This window comes from Rhagoletis pomonella, unplaced genomic scaffold (genome assembly GCF_013731165.1).
Source record: "Rhagoletis pomonella isolate Grant_MI unplaced genomic scaffold, Rhpom_1.0 Rhpom_scaffold_00011, whole genome shotgun sequence".
Classification (NCBI taxonomy): Eukaryota; Metazoa; Arthropoda; class Insecta; order Diptera; family Tephritidae; genus Rhagoletis; species Rhagoletis pomonella.
The window spans coordinates 1,558,491-1,577,840 of NW_023458565.1; the positions used below are offsets into that span (position 1 = coordinate 1,558,491).

The 19,350-nt window shown below is 39.1% G+C and overlaps 1 protein-coding gene across 4 annotated transcripts in view; it reads left to right on the plus strand.

The window, feature by feature from the left end:
- The window catches only part of LOC118747280 (titin homolog), a 202,163-nt gene that overhangs the window by 137,608 nt on the left and 45,205 nt on the right, over window positions 1–19,350 (plus strand). For all 4 annotated transcript variants that reach the window (XM_036481281.1, XM_036481280.1, XM_036481282.1 and 1 more), the window contains 4 exons: window positions 4,606–6,421; window positions 13,158–13,364; window positions 13,576–13,736; window positions 14,300–16,294. In XM_036481281.1, coding sequence (XP_036337174.1) covers window positions 4,606–6,421; window positions 13,158–13,364; window positions 13,576–13,736; window positions 14,300–16,294 — 4,179 coding nt within the window. The remainder of the gene's footprint in view (window positions 1–4,605; window positions 6,422–13,157; window positions 13,365–13,575; window positions 13,737–14,299; window positions 16,295–19,350) is intronic.

Sequence of the window (19,350 nt, forward strand, 5' to 3'; positions counted from 1 at the left end):
TCCAATTATTAAGTTTTGCTTGTTTATATTACCACCCATGCGCAAAATATAAATGTGCATTAGGGTGGTCCAAAACAAGTAAAGTCGGAATCTGAATGCTCTCATCCCCTAGGACTGTTCTATATCGAAAAAAGATACCCCTATTTTTTCATTTTGAAATCCAAAAATATTTTGTGGTCGCTTAATGCGCTCAAAGTTTTCCATGTATTTCATATGAAGAAAAAACAACTTTTCGTAGAAATGGTATCGAATTCTTTAAAATAAATATTTTTCGTTCGGAAAACTCTGGTTCTCTTCAGGAGACTTCCAATAACAATACCCATTGCATTTCTGGCATTTTCTTGGGGTTTTGGCGGACCTATAAAATATAGTTACTATGGAAAAGTTGTTAAATAAATAATTGGGTATTACTATTGGGAATCTTCTGAAGAGAAACAAAGTTTTCGTTTCGAATAATATTGCTTTTCAAGAATTCTATACCATTTCTACGAAAAGTGGTTTTCCCCATATAAAATACATGGGAAACTTTGAGCGCTTTCAGCGACTTCTAAATATTTTTTGATTTCAAAATAAAAAGTAGGGGTATATTTTTTCGGTATAGAACAATCCTATGGGGTGAGAGCAAAAAAAAATTCCGACTTTACTTTTATAAATTCATTTTTGGACGACCTAATGTACATACATATGTACGCTTGAATATGCGTATGTATGGTTGCTTGGTTGAAAGTGAATTGGTTTAGAGAAAATACTTAAACTTTGCTAAATTGTCCGAAAATGAAACTGTCTTTACATGGGTCGAATTCCGCCGACTGGAAAATTGACTAGAAAATGTACTAGGCTTTCCGACCAACAAAACATGACGACACTGTGCGGCGCCGAAACCAGCCCAAACTTTGTTAACATTTTCTGAAAGTATACCCATCCAGTAATAAAACATTCGATGGATTTGCAAAAGATAGCTCGTATTTTTATTTTATGGCCTGCTATAGTCTCCATGTCCCGGCCTAAGAAGTTTTCAAAAAAGTGGAAAAAATGGTTAAAATAACTGTCTGAGCGAAATTCGAGGTTAAGACATATATACATATGTAGTAACATTTCATGAAAAATATTTTCGTAGAACAATTTAACCCCTTAGCTCCCGCCTTAAAGGGTCGTTTTGACCCTTACTTCAAGGAACCCCGCAAACAACAAATTTGGAAGTTCGCTAGAGGATTGAAATATTCTAGACAATTATTTTTCGGAAAATTCTACTGGGGGTATTTTCAGGAAAAAACTTCATACCATCAACGTAAATTTTTCTTAAAATAAAAAATCTATGCCAAGAAGAAATAACAGCCAAGCTCAATATTTAAAAAAAAAATTAAAAAGATACATCACGTTTTTTACTACTGGATGGGTAAACTTTCAGAAAATGTTAACAAAGTTCGCACAGTGTAATCGAATAATCAAAAGTTGAACGCAAGTCTACTTTCACTCCGAAAATTTTTGTCGGTTGAAGGCACTACGTGAATAGATTTTAGTTGCACGTCTAAAAGCAGCTTAAAAGTTTCATAAAGTTAAATAAAATTTAAATGAATTGTATGAAACAGTAGATAAAAAAAATAAGTAAATTCTTCTTCTTGTTTGGCGCTAAGACCACCTATACTATTTTGGCCACAGACGACAAATGAAGATGCCCTGTCCTTCTCCAATTGCTCTTCCCATCGTACAGGAGTAGTGGGATACTAGCGGATTTCGAGTTGAATAATTTAAGGGCTGGGGCATCTGTATCCATTCGAACGACATGGTCAAGCCTGCGGAGTACTAATATTTTAACCACTGCGCTATGTTTATGTCGTTGTCAGGCTCATATAGAGTTTATAAGATTTACGTGCGCTGGGCCTATTTGGAATACGGATGGAGAAATCGACTCTGACTTTATTCAAAAATTTACTTTTTTCTGAAGAGACTTGACTTCTTGAAATCGAGTTCAGTCGCCTTAATTCGACTAGAACCGACTCTCACTCGATGACTTTTCGATTTTTTAACTGTCTATTAATAAACCAGTCGACAAATACCCAGCCAGCAAAAAATCACAAAAATGGATCCGAAGGAGGATAAAAATTGTGGAAATGTGGATGTTAGTCCATTTACCGATTCCATTTTCGGATACTTTGACGATCAGTTTTCCCACTAAGGTGTGCGGTAGAAACTTATGTACAGACAAGTAGGGAAAATTGTTGTGAAACGGATACGTTTTTGGGTGGTTTTTCGTTCAATAGCTTTCCTTCTGCACTTCACAGAAGCTTTTTCAGGGTTCGAAAAAAAAAATTATGGAAGCGCCTGACTGAATTACAACCCGGCCCCTTATGAAAGCTAACAAATATTGGTAAGCTCCTCTGCACGCTATGTCACTGCGAACTACGTATACATGCTTTCAAATAAACAAATAAAATAAAATTTTCAAATAACTTCATATTTATCGAAAGTTTCGAACGTCTTCCGGGTACGGAAATGAATGACATTGTAGTCGTTTTCTATTCGGTTCCGGATACGGAAAATTGGCTGGGTGTATGTGGTTTTAGTAATTATTTAATTTAAAATTTAAATTTTTATTAAGTAAATTTTAATCATACAGTCGACTATCAGAGGCAATTAATCGACATTACGAATCGAAAGCATTTTCCATCCCTAATTGGGAAATACACAAAACGATTTTTCTTATGAATAAAATTACTTTACATCGGAAAATTAGGTTAAAAGCATTTTTTTCCAAAAATCACGTCAGATGACCGAAGAGTTTGAGCTTAACATGTTTAAAAATCTTATCAACGAAATCCAAATAATGATATTTTTTGAGATTTTTTTTGAAATAGTTCTAGCTCAGGTAGAACCTACTTTCACGAAATATTTTGGCGGAAGTCTCACAATAAAATAAATTTTACGATTCCGGTAAAAAACACGCAAATTTTTTTGGTGAGTCGTACTAATGTATATATTTTAACACTCAAACAGAGTTTCGAGAAAATAATTCGGCTTTTAAAAAATCTTTTTAAAAATACCTTTAAAAGATTGATTGGGCTGCATACATATAAGAAATTCGATTAATTACTAGAAAGCGTTTGCCTATAAAATCAGCATGACAACGTGCAAGGTCAACCGTAGTATCAGCTCTACACTAGGTTGCAGGACATATTCATCAGTTCCTGTCGCATAGGGACTACGTAGTTTGTGTATTTTTTGATGTCGATGTGGCTTTCAATAAAGAAGCAATCGTAAACTTCTTAGATATACAGCCTCGGTCTCGTCCATTTTGTCGCAATAAAATGGGCTAGCGCATCTCTCCAAATAAGATTAAGTAGAAGTACCGTCCAAAGAGGAGTCCCTTTACCACCTACGTCTGAGGGCTACTATGTTGGTACTTATGAGGATGTCCTAGCACTTAGGAAAGGTGCTCTTGTCCTTTGGGCCATCAAAGAATGAAAAAAGCTCGAAAATTGTCTGGATATGACATCCATTCCGACTACACCAGAATAATTCGCTATTAAGCTGATATGGGTTCCAGCTCATAGAGGTGTTGCAGGCAACTGTAGGTCAGACAAACTCGCAAGAAAGGTTGAGTAGTTGTCGCCAGTTAAAGAGAGGTGGGGCTCTATACGCCATATTTTGTCTGCTGCTGCAGAGACGGGTATCCAGTCAGTTTAGTTAAGTTCTGCTAGCCACGGGCATATCAAGAGCGGGGTAAGAAGCACCAAGAGCTAAGCAACGTGCATCCCTTTCGAGTGGCTGGCTAACGCTCATTGGAATCTATGCGACTATGTTCTTCAGTTGTCGAACTCAGCAACTGTGAAGCCTTGAATCTGGAGTTGGTGATATAATTTTTCTATTTGATGACATTTTTATGACAGCCACACCATCTTTCGCCTCAATATGTTTATTTGTCGGACACAAAGCAGAAGATACAAAACTTAAGCGTAGCCATTTGAGTCCCATTTTACTAATGATAAATGTGTTAAAAAAGACGGCTCTGCCCAAACATTAGAATTTTTTTTTATTTTCAAGTCCAAATGTTCAGAGCAAAAGAAAATAGCTCATTTCACTGATTGCATATGTTAGCACATAAATAAAATGGCAAAGTAATTATCGTTTCCAGAACGCTGAAATGTTGTAATATAATAATTAAATTAATATCTGGCACTTTTCTATCTCAAGAGTCGCCACCTCAACATTACTCAGAAAAAAATTGTGAGCTCCTACTGCATCTCTCTCGTTTCCTCCACCGGATGCATCCTATTTGTTATCATAACAAAAATTGTGTAAATAAAATTTTAATTGCACAAAATAAAAATAGCTAGAAAATAGAATTTTTATAAAAAAGTCAGTGAATACAAATTTAGTTAACAACTCACCACAACGCCAACCGCATAGCCAAAAGGCAAGCAATTCGCCAAAAAATTCACCACAGTACATTTTTCGAATTTCACTTGCCACACAATATTTTCAAATGAGCAAGTAATTACATACAAACATACATACATACATGCATACGAACTTATACAATATATGAACACACTTCCGATCGTTCACTAATGGTTTTCTGTATTTTTGCATCGCTTTTCATTTCAGTACGAGTACGGCCGCGCAACGCTCATAATCCCGCAAGCTTACCCCAACGACGCCGGAGTGTACGTATTGACAGCTAAAAATTTAGCAGGCGAGGCATATAGTTCGTGCAACGTCATCGTTAAAGGACGTCTCCCGAACGAGACATCGGACTCAGAGTTGGCTTCCGATATGGAACCGATCAAACCATCGGTACAATTGCCGCTTAAAGATGTATCGATATTCGAAGGTAAACCGGTGCGTCTTGATTGTGTTATTGTCGGTCAACCGGAACCCGAAGTCATCTGGTACCACAATGAGCGCCCAGTCAAGGAATCAGCTGATGTGCAGCTACTCTTTCAAGGTGATCGGTGTTCGTTGATCATACAGGAAGTGTATCAGGAAGATGCGGGTAACTATAAGGTGGTCGCCATCAATTCGGCAGGTGAGGCATCGAGCAGTTGTGAGCTAAAAGTCACCCCGCTGAATATTGCCGAGCCTGCGACGCGTGCACAGTCCGAACGTCAGTCGGTGCCAAAGGAAACACTACCGAAATTCGAGAAATTCCTTACCGATGTGCTGGCGGATGAGGGTGAAACGGTTGAAATGGAAGTGATTGTTAGTGGCGATCAACCCTTCACTGCCAAATGGTATCTGGCGAACAAAGAGTTGAACGAGAACGAACGTATATCGACGATCGCCAATCCTGCCGCGGGTGTGTTCAAATTGATTCTACGAAATGTGGTTGCCGACGATAGGGGCGTGTACACGGTTAAAGTTTCGAACAATGGAGGCGATGCTAAGTGCTTCTCGCAACTAAACGTTAAAAGTGTAAATGCGCCGGATCATCAACGCAGCCAGCAAGTGGAACCTGTAGAGAATTTAACTTGCCCTGAATTCAAAGAAATCTTCTCGGACAAGCAGGCACACGCTGACGATATGGTGAAGTTTGAGTGCATTGTGAAGGGCAAACCGACACCCAAAGTGCATTGGTGTTTCAACGATCAACCCGTGCATGGACACAATTTCCTAGTGTCGACAAGCGGCGACAGACAAGTGCTCACCATACAAAAGGCCAACATTGATACAGTGGGAAAAATTAGCTGCATAGCCGAGAACGAAATAGGAAAAGCCACATGTGCAGCTTTCTTGAGCCTCCTGGGACCAGGCATGCAGCCGATACCTGCCACCAGCGATCTACAGACCACCACACAGGAACACAATACCGAGTCGTCGCGTGTTACCATGAAGAAGCAAACCTTCACTACCACTTCAACGTCACAAATTAGCTCTTTTGAAGGCAATATCCCACAAACCGAGATACATCATTCCTCGGCGCATATCGACCAATCGCTAAAACAGCTGGGCGCACAACGACCCGAAGTTGTCGAAACCCATCACTATCAGGAGTTGCACAAAAGCAAAGACATGTCCGCACCAAATGTACAACAAAAATTGTTCACTCTGGTGCAGTCGGCAGGCAACGGACTGGGTCAGCCTGCGATCACCAGCAACACTGGCGTAGTGGTGCCTGAATCGCCCACGCGCCAACGCAAACAAATTGCGCCGCGTTTCACCACCCCGTTGACGGGTAGAATTGTGGATCAGGGCACAGATGTGGCAATGGAAGCGATCTATGACGGCTTCCCCTCGCCCGAAATCAAAGTGGAAAAGAATGGCGAACAACTGTTCGACAATCAGCGATTAAAGATTGAAAATCGCTGCAATCGTGTCAGTATCGTGCTGAAGGAAGTGGGTGTGGCAGATGCGGGACGTTATGCAGTCACCGCCACAAATACGATGGGACAATCAACGAGCACTGCCGATTTGGTTGTGAAGAGTAAGTACAAGATTTGTATAAGTAAAGAGTTATGTCTGTGGATAAAAAGAGGATGCTCATGGAAAATTTAATAAGAAGGAAAGTGCGATAATGTGGAATCCATTAATTAGAAATTTGCAAAACAACATACAAACTAAGTAGACCACGAACACCTACGCGCAACTGTGGGTGTCTGTTCATATGTACATACATAATTATATCCATCCGCTGATGCATACACGTACATATGTATGTGTATTTGTATTTATGAAGTTGGTCCAAACAAAACATCTACATAAATACTATGTATTCCACGAACATGTCGATAAACATTTCAGTTGCTCTTTAGTGCTGGAAAATTAGAGCAGTCCTAATGGCTTTTTATTTAATTTGATCAGTTCGCGGGTGGCGGGAAGTCAGTTCAGGGCCACAGGCAGCAATTTTCGCACAGTCAGGCAAGCTAAACTAAACAGGCAGCATTACAGCCAAGCCATAAGTATCATCACCGCCATCAACATCATCTTCATCTTCGTCTTTAGCCTTAGCTTCGTAAAAATGTTTATTTTATGAGGCTATTTGCCAAAATTTAAACATTTTTTGGTTCGTCACTCGATGTGTGCTTGCTGCCTTTTGAAATAGGCACACAAAGCACAAACAATCGCAAAGAGAATCAAAGCGTAACAAACTTGAAATTCTCTAAATATCAGTCTGCAAGCAGCATTTCAATGTTTCATATTGAATTTAATGATTTTTGGCATTTTAAGACAAAATGTAGGTGAATAAATAGAAAATAAAATAGCCAAAAGAATGATGTGGTTGGCGGTGGTCGCATGTGACGCTTGTGCAGATGATGTTGGCAATGATGAGGTACACATACATATGTACATGGTGCATATTGTGCTGAGAATCAGTCACAATTTAAAATTATTTATTTATTTAGCCATTATGATATCCGTCGGTCAACTGTTGCCGCCAAGTGTGTACGTGCATAAGTACATATGAATTATAACACATAAAGAGCATTAAATAGTGCACTCATATTTTCAAACAATTACCAAAATGTTTGGTAGAAAATAATTTTCATATTGGTTTTTGTTTTAATTTATTTTGGATTTAGTGAAAAGTAAATATTTAGTTATTTAAACAGTCAGAAGAGTCGAAATTGGTGAATGAGACGAATATTAACTACGAATAAGAGCTGAATTTTTATTTTCCCGGTACAAGGTTTTAATTGATGAAGAAATTGATGTGCTTTGGCACGAATTTCCGTCATACCTTGCCAGAAAGAAAAGAAAAGTGTAAAAACTTAAAAAAATCAATTTTTCTATATCATGTCGTTCAAAGAAACAGCTTGTATAGTAACTTCACATTGGTCCTATACAGTGCTCGGCAGTTCAAAACAGAATTTGACAGAATTTTTAAAGTTCTGGCAAAAAAATCTAAAACTTCTGCACAGATTCTATTAAAGCACTTCAAAACGTACCAAAAAAGTAAATAAAAATTAGGTGCTCTTACAATTTTTTTTTTCACTTTAGCAATTTTGGGAATTCTAATAAAAACATCAAAAACATTTTCGATAGCACAAACAACTTCTCCATAAGAAACATTTACCAAAAATTATTTCTGTTTTTGTACGTATAGTTAATGTGACCAACTATTTAATAGCTCAAAGAAGTGCAGCTTTTTTTTACTGAAAAAGTGCGAGCCAAAATGCTTCCAACTTAGCCTCGCGATGGTTGGGCAGTCTAAAAGAAAGTGTGGAGATGATTCCATTTCATCTTCCTCTTGGAAGCTGACACAAAAGAATCAGTTGAAATTCCTAGTCTCACCGCATGAATACCAATCGCGCAATAGCCTGTCAGAACCCCCATCACAAGCTCTTGAGAGGTAACGTGTTTTAAAGTGCCCTATAAAAACATTTTCTACAGCAGAGAAACGTCTTCATTTCCTTTTTATGTTGCAAAAGGACCCGGGTTCCCTCATCCTAATAGCAGTTCGTGCTGCGACAATTCTGTCTGCAATATTCGCAGGTGCTGTGTTCAACACATGTATGTTAAGCGTCATTGTAAGTGTGGTTCCTAATGCTCCGCTAATTCATGTTTTACAAGTGTGGCCTTATCTAGTGAGTTCCACCTAACCAGGACTCCTTGAAACAATATCGGCTTAAATCTGGTTTCCCAGCAATACAAGGCAGCTGACACCTTTCCAACCCTTTCCTCAATATTAGGATTCCACGACGGCCGCCGTTGATCGCCCCTAGTTACGTGGCTCAGGTAACCTTGAACCAGATCAAAAAGGGTGTATAGAAATCGTACCTTAACCAAAAGTTCCACATCATCTACATAGGCGATCACCCGACAGCCCACTTCCGCAATCCAGAGCAAGGGAGAGAGAAGACCACCTTGTGGAGTGCTCCTATTGACTCTGCAGACGCTCCCCTACTCCTCTGCGACAGTTCTGTCACCAAGTAAGCTGTAGATAAGCCTTATTAGGTTGGTTGCCATCCCCAGATTATGAATATACTTTACTATTGCCTCTGGAGTGAAATTGTTGAAGGCCCCCTCGATATCGAAGAAGGCCCCTACTGCATAATCTTCATGCGTGAAGGCTTCCTCTGACCAATTTACCAATGTGTGCAGGGTGGTCTTCACCGACCTTTTCATGCAATAACCATATTGAGCTCTTGAAAGACAGTCACGAGGAATCGCGTTTCTTATGTACAGGTCTATCAGTCTGTCTAGCGTTTTTAGCAAAAGCATGTGTAGCAAAAGCGAAGAGACTGGTAGGCCTAAAATCCTCAGGGGAAGCATTAGAGCCTTTTCCGGCCTTCGGGATGAACGCAACACTGACTACTCTCCACGCCTTTGGGATGCACCCGGTCCTCACGCAGTTCGCATAAATAGGATCCAACCAATTGCACGACACCTTTAGAGCCTTTTGCAGCTGCGCAGGTATGATGCCACCGGTCCACGGCGACTTTAATGGTTTGAACGAATTTATCGCCCAGGCCATGTGATGATCGTCCAAAAGATCGGAGAAGGACAGGACCTGGGGGGAGATTCTGTAACCAGTTAGCGACAATTTTCGAATCGCTATCGCACTTTTTGACGCAAAAAGATTTATATAATGCGTCAAAAAGTGCGATAGCGATCCGAAAATTATAACTAGCTGGTTACAGGATCCCCCGCCTGAAGTACAAAATATCGCAAAGAAGTACATTTGACTTTACTTCGAAGTACGAAGTACAAGAGCGAAAAAAGAAGCACTGTACTTCCGAAAGAAGTGCGGTTGGTCACATTACGTATAGTAGTACACAAAACTATTAAGTTTCAAAGTAATACACTTAAAACTGAATTTTTGACAGTTTTTTTTTTGTTACACAGTAAAAGTAGTTTTTCCGTTCAACAGTTTCACCTCAAAAATTCGCTGCACTATCTCTATGTCGTTGTACAGCTCATGCAGGTCATCCTTTCATCATCTGCGGCAGCCAACGTGAATACGCCCGTAAATCGTCTGCAGAATCTTTCAACCGAATATTCCAAGTGTGCTGAATGACCTTTAAAGTTAGCTTTTCGGATGACGAGAGAGGACCTTATTTATCAATTTTCGACTCAGACTTAAGTCATTCTGTATTGGAATTTAAATCTGACGTTATTTTCGATGTTAATGCTGATTACAAAAAAAATAGTTCCCACTCGCTTTGCTGGCAAGTCCGAATATGTTAAAAAAATTGGGGAAAAATTTTTGTGAGGCAAATGTTAAAGTTATTTTTGACATACTTTTATGTGCTGATTACGAATCCGTATGTATAAACTTTTGATAAGCTCCAGTGAAAAAACGAGGTCAAAGTGCAAAAAAATCGGTTTTTTTGCTATATTTCAGAAGCTCTAGCTAAGAAAGAAGAGGTGATATAAGCTTATACTTAAGCTTAAATTAAAGCTAGAACTCTCGACCACCATCCTGCAAATAGCATTTTCGACAGCAAACTTTTCGACGAAGTTCGCTTACCGATTTGATTATCTTTATACTTTTACACTCTATGATCCTAGCATCAAAAATCATGGTACTTTATTGCTTATCAGTATAATCCCATACAAAATACATGGTGGTACAATTGAATCTCCTCTTTGTTGATTAACGGGATAAAGGGTTAAGTATCCAGCGTCTCGTAGCTGTATTAGTTTAGCGGAGCTATCCATAAATGATACGGCGTTCATGCAGATTTTTTCGTGCTGTCGAAAGCGGCTTTAAGATTTACATTTGCCCTTGAATGCTATATTAAGAAGGATTGTCCTTCTTGTGGATTGAGTAGAGCATACTTACTAGGGATGTTAATTTTTCGGCTTTTTCCGATCCCGAGATTTTCGGGATGGCGTTGTCACAATCCAGGGATCCGCGATTGGTCCCAGGATTTAGATATTCATTACTTTTCAACAACTTGAATTGAAAAAATTGCTTCTATATTGTTTGAGAATCTCTCCTACCATGAAATAAGTAATGATAAATGAGTTTGAAACCTACTTTTTTATTTAAAGTGGCGTTTTTATTTTTTCTCTCTTACCGCAGGATTTATTTTGCAGGACTTTGTCCTTTCAAAGATATTATTAATTCCAAACATTATTAAAAAAATTCAATGCAATGTAGAATAAAAATATGGATAACAAATGCAATAGGAAATTTCTTTAGAATTTAAAAAATTAAAATTTTTTGGACTCACAAGGACGAATAGGTAATTTTAAAGCCGACAAAGTTAGAAGAAAGAAGTTCTGCGCAAAAATACTTCCGGCCCCCTTTTCCGGCAACACAGAAAGGAGAATTCTACTTAGTAAGGGTTATAATCCCTAACATATAATTTTTTTCAAAAACAAATATTGCGAAATTTCAAGGATAAAATTTTAAAATGGCATTTTCAATATTTATCAGCCCTTCTGCACCCGAAACTTGAATCTGTTCAAATTGTACAGGATTTCCTAATTACTTTTATACCCAACCTTCTTCTCTAAGCACATTTCTCTGAATTTTTTAAATCATTTTCGAATTACTGACGTCAGAGTGAAAAACTAAAATTTTACTATATTTGGCCCAGGGTTTCGCGAATATATTGACATTTGTGTTTAAAATTTACTATCGCGCGGTGTTATATGTATAATGAACTATAAATTTATAACAAGTAATTTTTAGCAAAAAAAAACCGACTTCAACTCCCATATAAAAAAAAAAATATATATATATATATATCTCATGATCCACTGATCGGATCTCAACCAGATTAGTATGGGACCACCTCTGAGACACTACCTTTCCGATGCAAAGAATTATCGAATTATCGGTTGACGTGGTCCAAAGTTATGCGGTAACATACATAAAAAAAAAAAAATAAAAATATATATATTCCGACGAACTGATAACCTCCTCCCTTTTTGGAAGTCGGTTAAAAAAGTATTAATTATTAAAAAGGAAAAAGAAATATAGCCAATACTGGTCAAGAAAAAGAGTTTCTATTATTTCCATAAATTCACCATCCAAGAATCCCGGGATTTTCGAGACCTTAAAAAGTCTGGGATCCAAACACTCCTAATACTTACATTTTTCGTCCTCGGGCATTCATCCTACCATGTTCTAAACCAATAAAAAACAGTGAAAAATCAATTAATAATACAGTTCAATTTTTTATTTCTACCGCAACAAAACTCTCCACCTCCATGATTTTGAGCCATAAAGACTATCTACGAAATGTACGTTGTTCTTCATACTGAAACGTCTGAGTTGGTTAAAATTTGGCACAAATATTGACCATGCCCTGAGATATAATATGTATCCCACAATGCCCAGGGAAGCTAAATACCGAGATTGGCTTGATGAAGATAACCATCAGAATACGAGCTCGTTTGGTAGCATAACTTTAAACCGTATATCATGCGGGCAGGCCTACGGAAAGCTAATAATTTTTAACGGACCTCACAAATGGAGGAGGTTATCAATTCGCCGGAATATTTTTTTGGACCACGTTACCAGATTTTTATAATTAAACTAGTAAGCCCGGGCAGACGTTGTCCTGCTAAATACCGATACATAGGCAGGTTACATGCATCGTAGATATTATTTGACTTCACACTGAAGATTGATACTCGATAACTCGGTGTTCGGTAATTTTTTCTCATTTACACAAACAAAATGCATTCGAAAAAATTACTGGACACCGAGTTACCGAATACCGAGCTCGGTGTGAAGACCCATATTGTTTCTTACGTTTCATTTGATATCGAAATTTACAAAAGCGGTTTCGGAGATTGGCGTAAACGAACACAGTGACACGGGATTTTTATATATTAAGATAATTTTTGAAAAGAAAGACTGTACCTCAGAGGTGGTCCCATACTAATTTGGTTCAGATCCGATGTTTGGATCATGAACAAATTAACGGTAGTCTTAAATTTTTTGTATGAGAATTGAAGTCGGTTTTGTTTTTCGCTTAAAAATTACTTGCTATATTTACATATATCTGTAAATTAAATTTCCAATTGTATGTATGTGTTGTGCTGATCGTGCGACAGCTAAAGAAATTACATATCGGCTAAAAAAGAAAAATTGGAAAAATTTACGAATCGTGAGATCTAATCTTAACCTAAGACAAATGAAAATGATTTTTTTTTTTTAATTTTCCAACGAATTATAATTGTTTCTAATAGTAACATTGCAGTTCATAAAATGCAGTGCACGCTGAAATGATTTTTTCCTTTATTTTCCTTTGCAACAGAAACTATTTTCCCACCCGTTTTCGGTCGGCGTTTGCAAGCACAAGTTGTAAAACGAGGCGAAAAGATTATAATGGAAGTTGAGGTAACCGGTTTGCCAGAACCAACAGTTGTATGGATGAAGGACGATAAACCAATACAAGAAGCGGGTGTATCACAGCACCGTCTGCTTTCACAAGGCAACTCCTACAAGCTGATCATTGAGAAGGGTGAGTGGCTAGCGGAATTTGAAGACGAACTTACTTAATTAAAATATTTTTTTTTAAATAAACGAATAATTAAATGTGTCTATTGTTTACAGCTGATTTGAATGTGCATTTATCCCTTAGATATGTCAGTGACATTTGAAAGCCTCGTTATTTTCCGGTCACTATACAATCCTTGAAATAATACTAAACTTTGCTCTTATAACGATTTCAGGAGAATCCAGTGACTCAGGCAAATATATGGTAAAGGCCACCAACGCCGGTGGTGAAGCGAAGAGCATTGCCGATTGTGCGATACTCGAACCAACACCAGAACGATTGCAGGAAGTTGTCAAGACTATCGTTTATGAAACGCCAACTAATTTAAAAACTGAAGTAAGTCTGCATGTTCACTCTTTCACAAAGACTTAATATGTAATAAAAAGTGACAACGAATTTCACTATCGAATTTCATTTAAAAATTTCTTATTTATTTTTTTACTTATTATTTAATATTAACTTTAATAACTCTAAACATGTCACCTTTTGCATTTGTATAAGTATAAATATTTACCAATAAAACCAATAACTGAATTTATAAACAATATCAATTGATACTTACTATTACATACATTTAACATAATATTTAAATTAAAATTATTTGTAAACTTTTTCTCTCATTGTTTTTTCGCCAACGTTACCAATAAAATTGAATTGAATTGTTCGATTTTCGACTCGCATTTTCGCTTTAAAAAAAATGTCTGTCCATATCCAACTGCTTCTCTCATTGCTTTGTGGGGTGTTTATTTGAAAAAAAAAAAAAACACGCAAACCATCAACATTCGAATTCTTGCATCAAACCATTTTACATGCATCCATTACACTCCAAAATCCGTATTCAACTACCATCATCCCAACTATCAACCAAACATCCACCGCTGATCTATACCAATCTTTAGACCTTTGCAAAAGAGCCACCGTCCTTCCAAACGACACAAACCGATATTTCAACCTCATCCGATTTGCATGGCTTATCTGAGTCGAAAATAATAACTGAGCATCGTTGCACCACCGAGGCAACAATGCGTCTAGAACACAAGCAAGCTTACTTAGATCTGCCCGAATTGAGCGAACGTCCGAAGACGCCAATAACTGCCACCAGCATCAGCACGAACACGGATCTGCCCGATTGGCAACACCTGAAATCGGTATCGACCAACACAGACATCGCACGCTCTAAAACTGGCGCCACGCAAACACCGCCGCAAGTTCCACCCAAACCTTATTCAGCCTCTAACACCACTGCCCAACCACCACCTCTACAATCCACACAACCACCCCAACAGCCACATTTCCAACCCACGCTAAGCACAGAACTCGACGGTATCAGAGGCGACGCTGCGACTTTGGCGTCTTCCACAACGACCTCAACATCGAAATACGAAAGCTCAACAAGCGAGAAAAAGTCCTCATCTTTCGAGTTCTTCAAGAAAATTGAAAGTCAGGGTGGCACTTTGCCCACGCCACCTGGAGAAAAACAACAGCGTCAAGAGGTATATGCAACGAACAAGCGAACCACACCGTTTGTAATCTCGCAGCCAACCGGACCGCCACAGGCAGCCTCACTAGCACACACGCTCGAGGAAGATCTCAAAAATTTAAATCTTGTACCCGGCTCACCACCAGAAATTTGCTATGTACCCAAGTTAGACGCAGCTGGCGCCAAGCCTCAAGTGTTCAGTGAGCGCATTAAAATATTGGAAGCTTCACAACAATCTCCCAAAGAAGCTCCGCCAGGTGGAATACGTACTTTACCGCTTGCACCCGTTAGCCAAACATTCAAACATGAAACCACCGTATCGAAGGAGGTAAAAGTTGAATATGGACAACCGATTATGCGTCCAGCAGCTACACTGCCAGCACCACAGCAATTTAAGCGTTCGCCCTCACCTAAACCCTCAGCGGAGGGTGTGGCAATGTCAAAGCTTTGGACACCAAATCATTTGAGCGGTTACGAGAGTTGTACAAGCGACATAGAACAATCCTATAAAGTAGAATCGGAGACACAAGCAAAGGCAGAAAAGCATGAAATTCAACTACAAAAGGTACCAACGCCGGCTCCGGACCTAAGCGCCCCGTTCCTCGTGAAGGAGGTGAGCAAATCCATTACGATACCGCCATCAACGCAACGTGAAAAAACGCCTCTAGACGATATTCATTTGGAGCCCGGTACGCCGCCAGAGATTTGTTTTGCACCAAAACCGGAGGTGCGTCGCCACTCTGTGGTCGAGCAAATGGAAAGAACTTTAGAAAAGAATCTCCAGCAAGGCCCAACCAAGGTGCTACCAATGTCAGTGCCCACTCTCACACCTGGCCCGTCACCTCAAGCACCTAGAACACTTTCGACTGCCTACAAACCACCGCCGCCAGTTATACCCACGAAATTGACCGTTGGGCAATCTTATGAGAGTGATTATGAGAGCGATCGTTGGAAGTATAGTGGCAGCGAATCGGATGAGGCATCATTCCGACCGGTTGGTAAAAGCGTTACGGATGGTTCGGCTGTTTCGGTACCGATCGCGCCTACAACTCATCACTCATTCAAGACAAGTGGCTATGCTGCAGATACCGAGGAGATTTCTAGTTTTCGCAAAATGGAATCTACACAACAGGAAAGTCGTTCATTTTATGAGTCTACCTCCAGTTCAAAAGCTACTCAACACCAAGTGACGCATACGCCGCCAGCGCCAATGCCTTCAGCGCCATTCAAGACACCACCACAGCAGCAATATGTACCACAACCGGCAACAAAGCCAGCACCAGCGCAACCAGTCTATCATTCACCGCAATTGGAGAAGCAAGCACCGGCACAGCTCTACTACACAAGCAAGCAAGAAGGTGGTCACGAGAAACAGGAGTACTCGGACAAAAATGAGTACAGGCGAGAGGAGAAGGTTCGCTTGTTGTTGTTGTTATTGATGTTGTTCTGTTGCTACCACAAAGTTTGTTTCTAACGTACAACTTTTTAATTTTTTTTAACATACATAGATTTTTTGTACAATATTTGTTTAAATAAGATAAGTATTTGTATATTTTATAATTTGTATAGAGGAGTTCAGCATAGTATGCTTAAGCCAGCAAAAGCAGTAGTTAAAGTTCTATGTATTTCAGCATTTAAGCTCTGTATAATGAGGCCTCCTCACTCGTATCACTGTCCAGCTTTTGGGAGATCGCAAATCAGCTCCTTGGCTCTGCGTTCTTCTCCTCACTGAAGAAAATAGCAGACAAGGAACCGGTTCAGTGCATAATGACTAAGATTTAAGCCTTGACATCTTTCTTGGTAATACTAAAGATCAACTAATAGTCTATGTGAGATCGCACCAAGCTAACCCAACAAGGGGCTACAACCTACGTTCAATTCCAATGCTCAAACATACATAGGTAGTCTATTTCCATTGCAAAAACTGAGGGTAACCATCCCTGAAAACTGGATAGGTGACAGCTGTACGCAGCTAAGCTTACGAATTAACTTCGTAGCCAAAATACGAGAACATCTTTTTTTCGATATTTGTCGAGATAGGTATCTAACCTAGGTATACTTAATTGGTTCAGTTTCAAGCGGACGCTCAAAAGAGACGCAGTTCATGAAATAATCAGCGAAATCGGTGTCTTGAGCACCTCTGGGCCAACAGCTAATCAAAAGTGGCCAAAAATTCTCAAAATTGGACTAGACTGTACAATAGTAAAAACAGATTGGCGCTTACATAAAGAGTTAGTGTTTGACCGAGCTTCTCCTCCGATTTGTGGTGCGCGCTATGATGTTGTCACACAAAGAGAAAGGGCCTTTAGTTTTACACCGACTACGAACGGTGATTGTATTTTTATGAGAAGCTGTTATTCATGGCTGAATACACTCGAAGGTTCTCCATTGCCTGCCGAGGGGTGAATCTGACTTCAGATTCGTAATCAGCGAGCGCCTAAATATCCCTTGTACGCAGTCTCATTAAAATCGATCAATGATTTCATATTTTCGAAACTTTTGATGAGCTACTGGCCATTAGCGAAGTGTGCCGGTACTCACATGAGTTCATGATCCTTCCATTTGGCAATGAAGTTCAGCCTCTACTTTCAATCTCAGACTATTCGTGGTGATGCCCGAGTGGCTTCTGAGGTTTTTAGATCAGTTTGGCTACCCTCCAGCAGACCCTGCTTAGAATTCCACTCCATCCTTCGACAATTATACAGTCCGCTACCCTGGAAAGACGTTTGATTGGAAGATAGTTATCATTACACTTACCTGAAGCAATAAAGCATATGAATTTGGCCTTCATTTGCCACCCAACTTCATTCTCATTTTCAGCCTTGAAGCCATCGGTATATAAAGTTTTTACCGAGTTCCCCAAGGGATTGATTGAATCACTTTATAGCCCCTTGTAGGAAAGCCACTTCCTTCCAATACAGACTCCAGGTCTGGGTATTTCTCTGTCAATCCTCTAAGCAACTTGTATGCCGAGCTCCTATAATCTTTTTTAAATCCATCCTGATGTATATATTCGGAACATCCCCAGGGATTGCTAAATCCAATAAAGCTTTTGGAACCATTCTTAGGGTCTTACTCATGGCGCCCGTAATGCCTCATTTGTAGTTTGTTCAACATAGAGCCTGTGCTACTGACTATGGTTCTACGCCACCATACTGAAACAGAATAAGTAACGATCGATCTAACTAATGCTTTGTATACCCAAAGTACCATGCCTTACATTCTAAAATCTCTGTCCGAAAGCTTTCAGTACTCGATTTACCTTCAGCTCGACATATTCCATGTCATCTTCATATGTTAACTCTAGATATATCACTTTAAGTAAGTGAAAGACATCTAAACAGCGTTGTGTCCTTCCAATTTTCCCTGCCGCGTAAGCAAAATTAATGTTGTCTTCATTCAATCTAACTCAGGATGCTCCGTATCTTCACAAATATCTTCCGTAGAGATTTCCATGAAGCCAGTACACAAACATCATCGGTTCAAGTTTCGATGTGATTGCAGTATTGCGTCGTCCCCATACCTATACCATGTTACGAGGGCCTTTTTTGTCCCCCATATTTAGTCACCAAACTTCTGGATAACATGGAGTGTATCGACCTTAGGATTGTTTCGGGCACTCCAAGTTCCTGGCCGCAGAGCACATATTTAGTTAAAGTAAAAAGTAGCGATGTGAATATATCATCAAAGAACCCCGATCTGCATCGTCCTGCTTCCCGCCCCACTTCGAACTTTGTAACAAGGCGGTGTAGAACTGAATAAGAGGAATTTCCGCACTAGTATGAACAACCTCAATGTCTATCAAATCCTTTGATCTCAAGTACTTTTCCTAAGTGCGATCCAAGGGCACTTAGCTTAAATGATGTCCGTCTGATTGGTCTGAGACTTTTTGCTAGCACATCCTTTTGTTAAATATATGTATATCGATGGCCACGAGGTGCTTTTCTCAACTGGTCGATAATCTCAATTTATTCTTACATTTATACTAACTCAGACGTGCCTATTTATTTTGTCTTATGTTAAGCTTTTAAGTTACGGGGCTAACTAAGTCCCTGTAAATAGACAAGTCTAAGTTAGAACAGTTTGCTTGAGAGCGCTAGTTAAGACGCAACAATCGTACTTGTTTGATTTAGTACAAAATTATAATAATTCATCGAGGTAAGATAGTTCAGCACACGGCATTCAAGATAAATTGATGACTATTGACCAATTAGGACAAAGTAGCTCGGGCCATCGATATGCACCTATGTAAGTAGTAAATAAAAATTTAAACAGGAGTTTTGCTGCTATTTATTCCTGTGTTTAGTTATGTAGTAGGTTTTTTTATAGCGTTCTGTGTTGGCTCAAAATACCCACTAATGTAGCAATTAAATCATAGAAAAAATCATTGTAAAAAACATAACATGCACGCAAAGCAATAAATCGCCACAAATATCATATTTAAATCATATGAGTTAGAACAATGAAAGC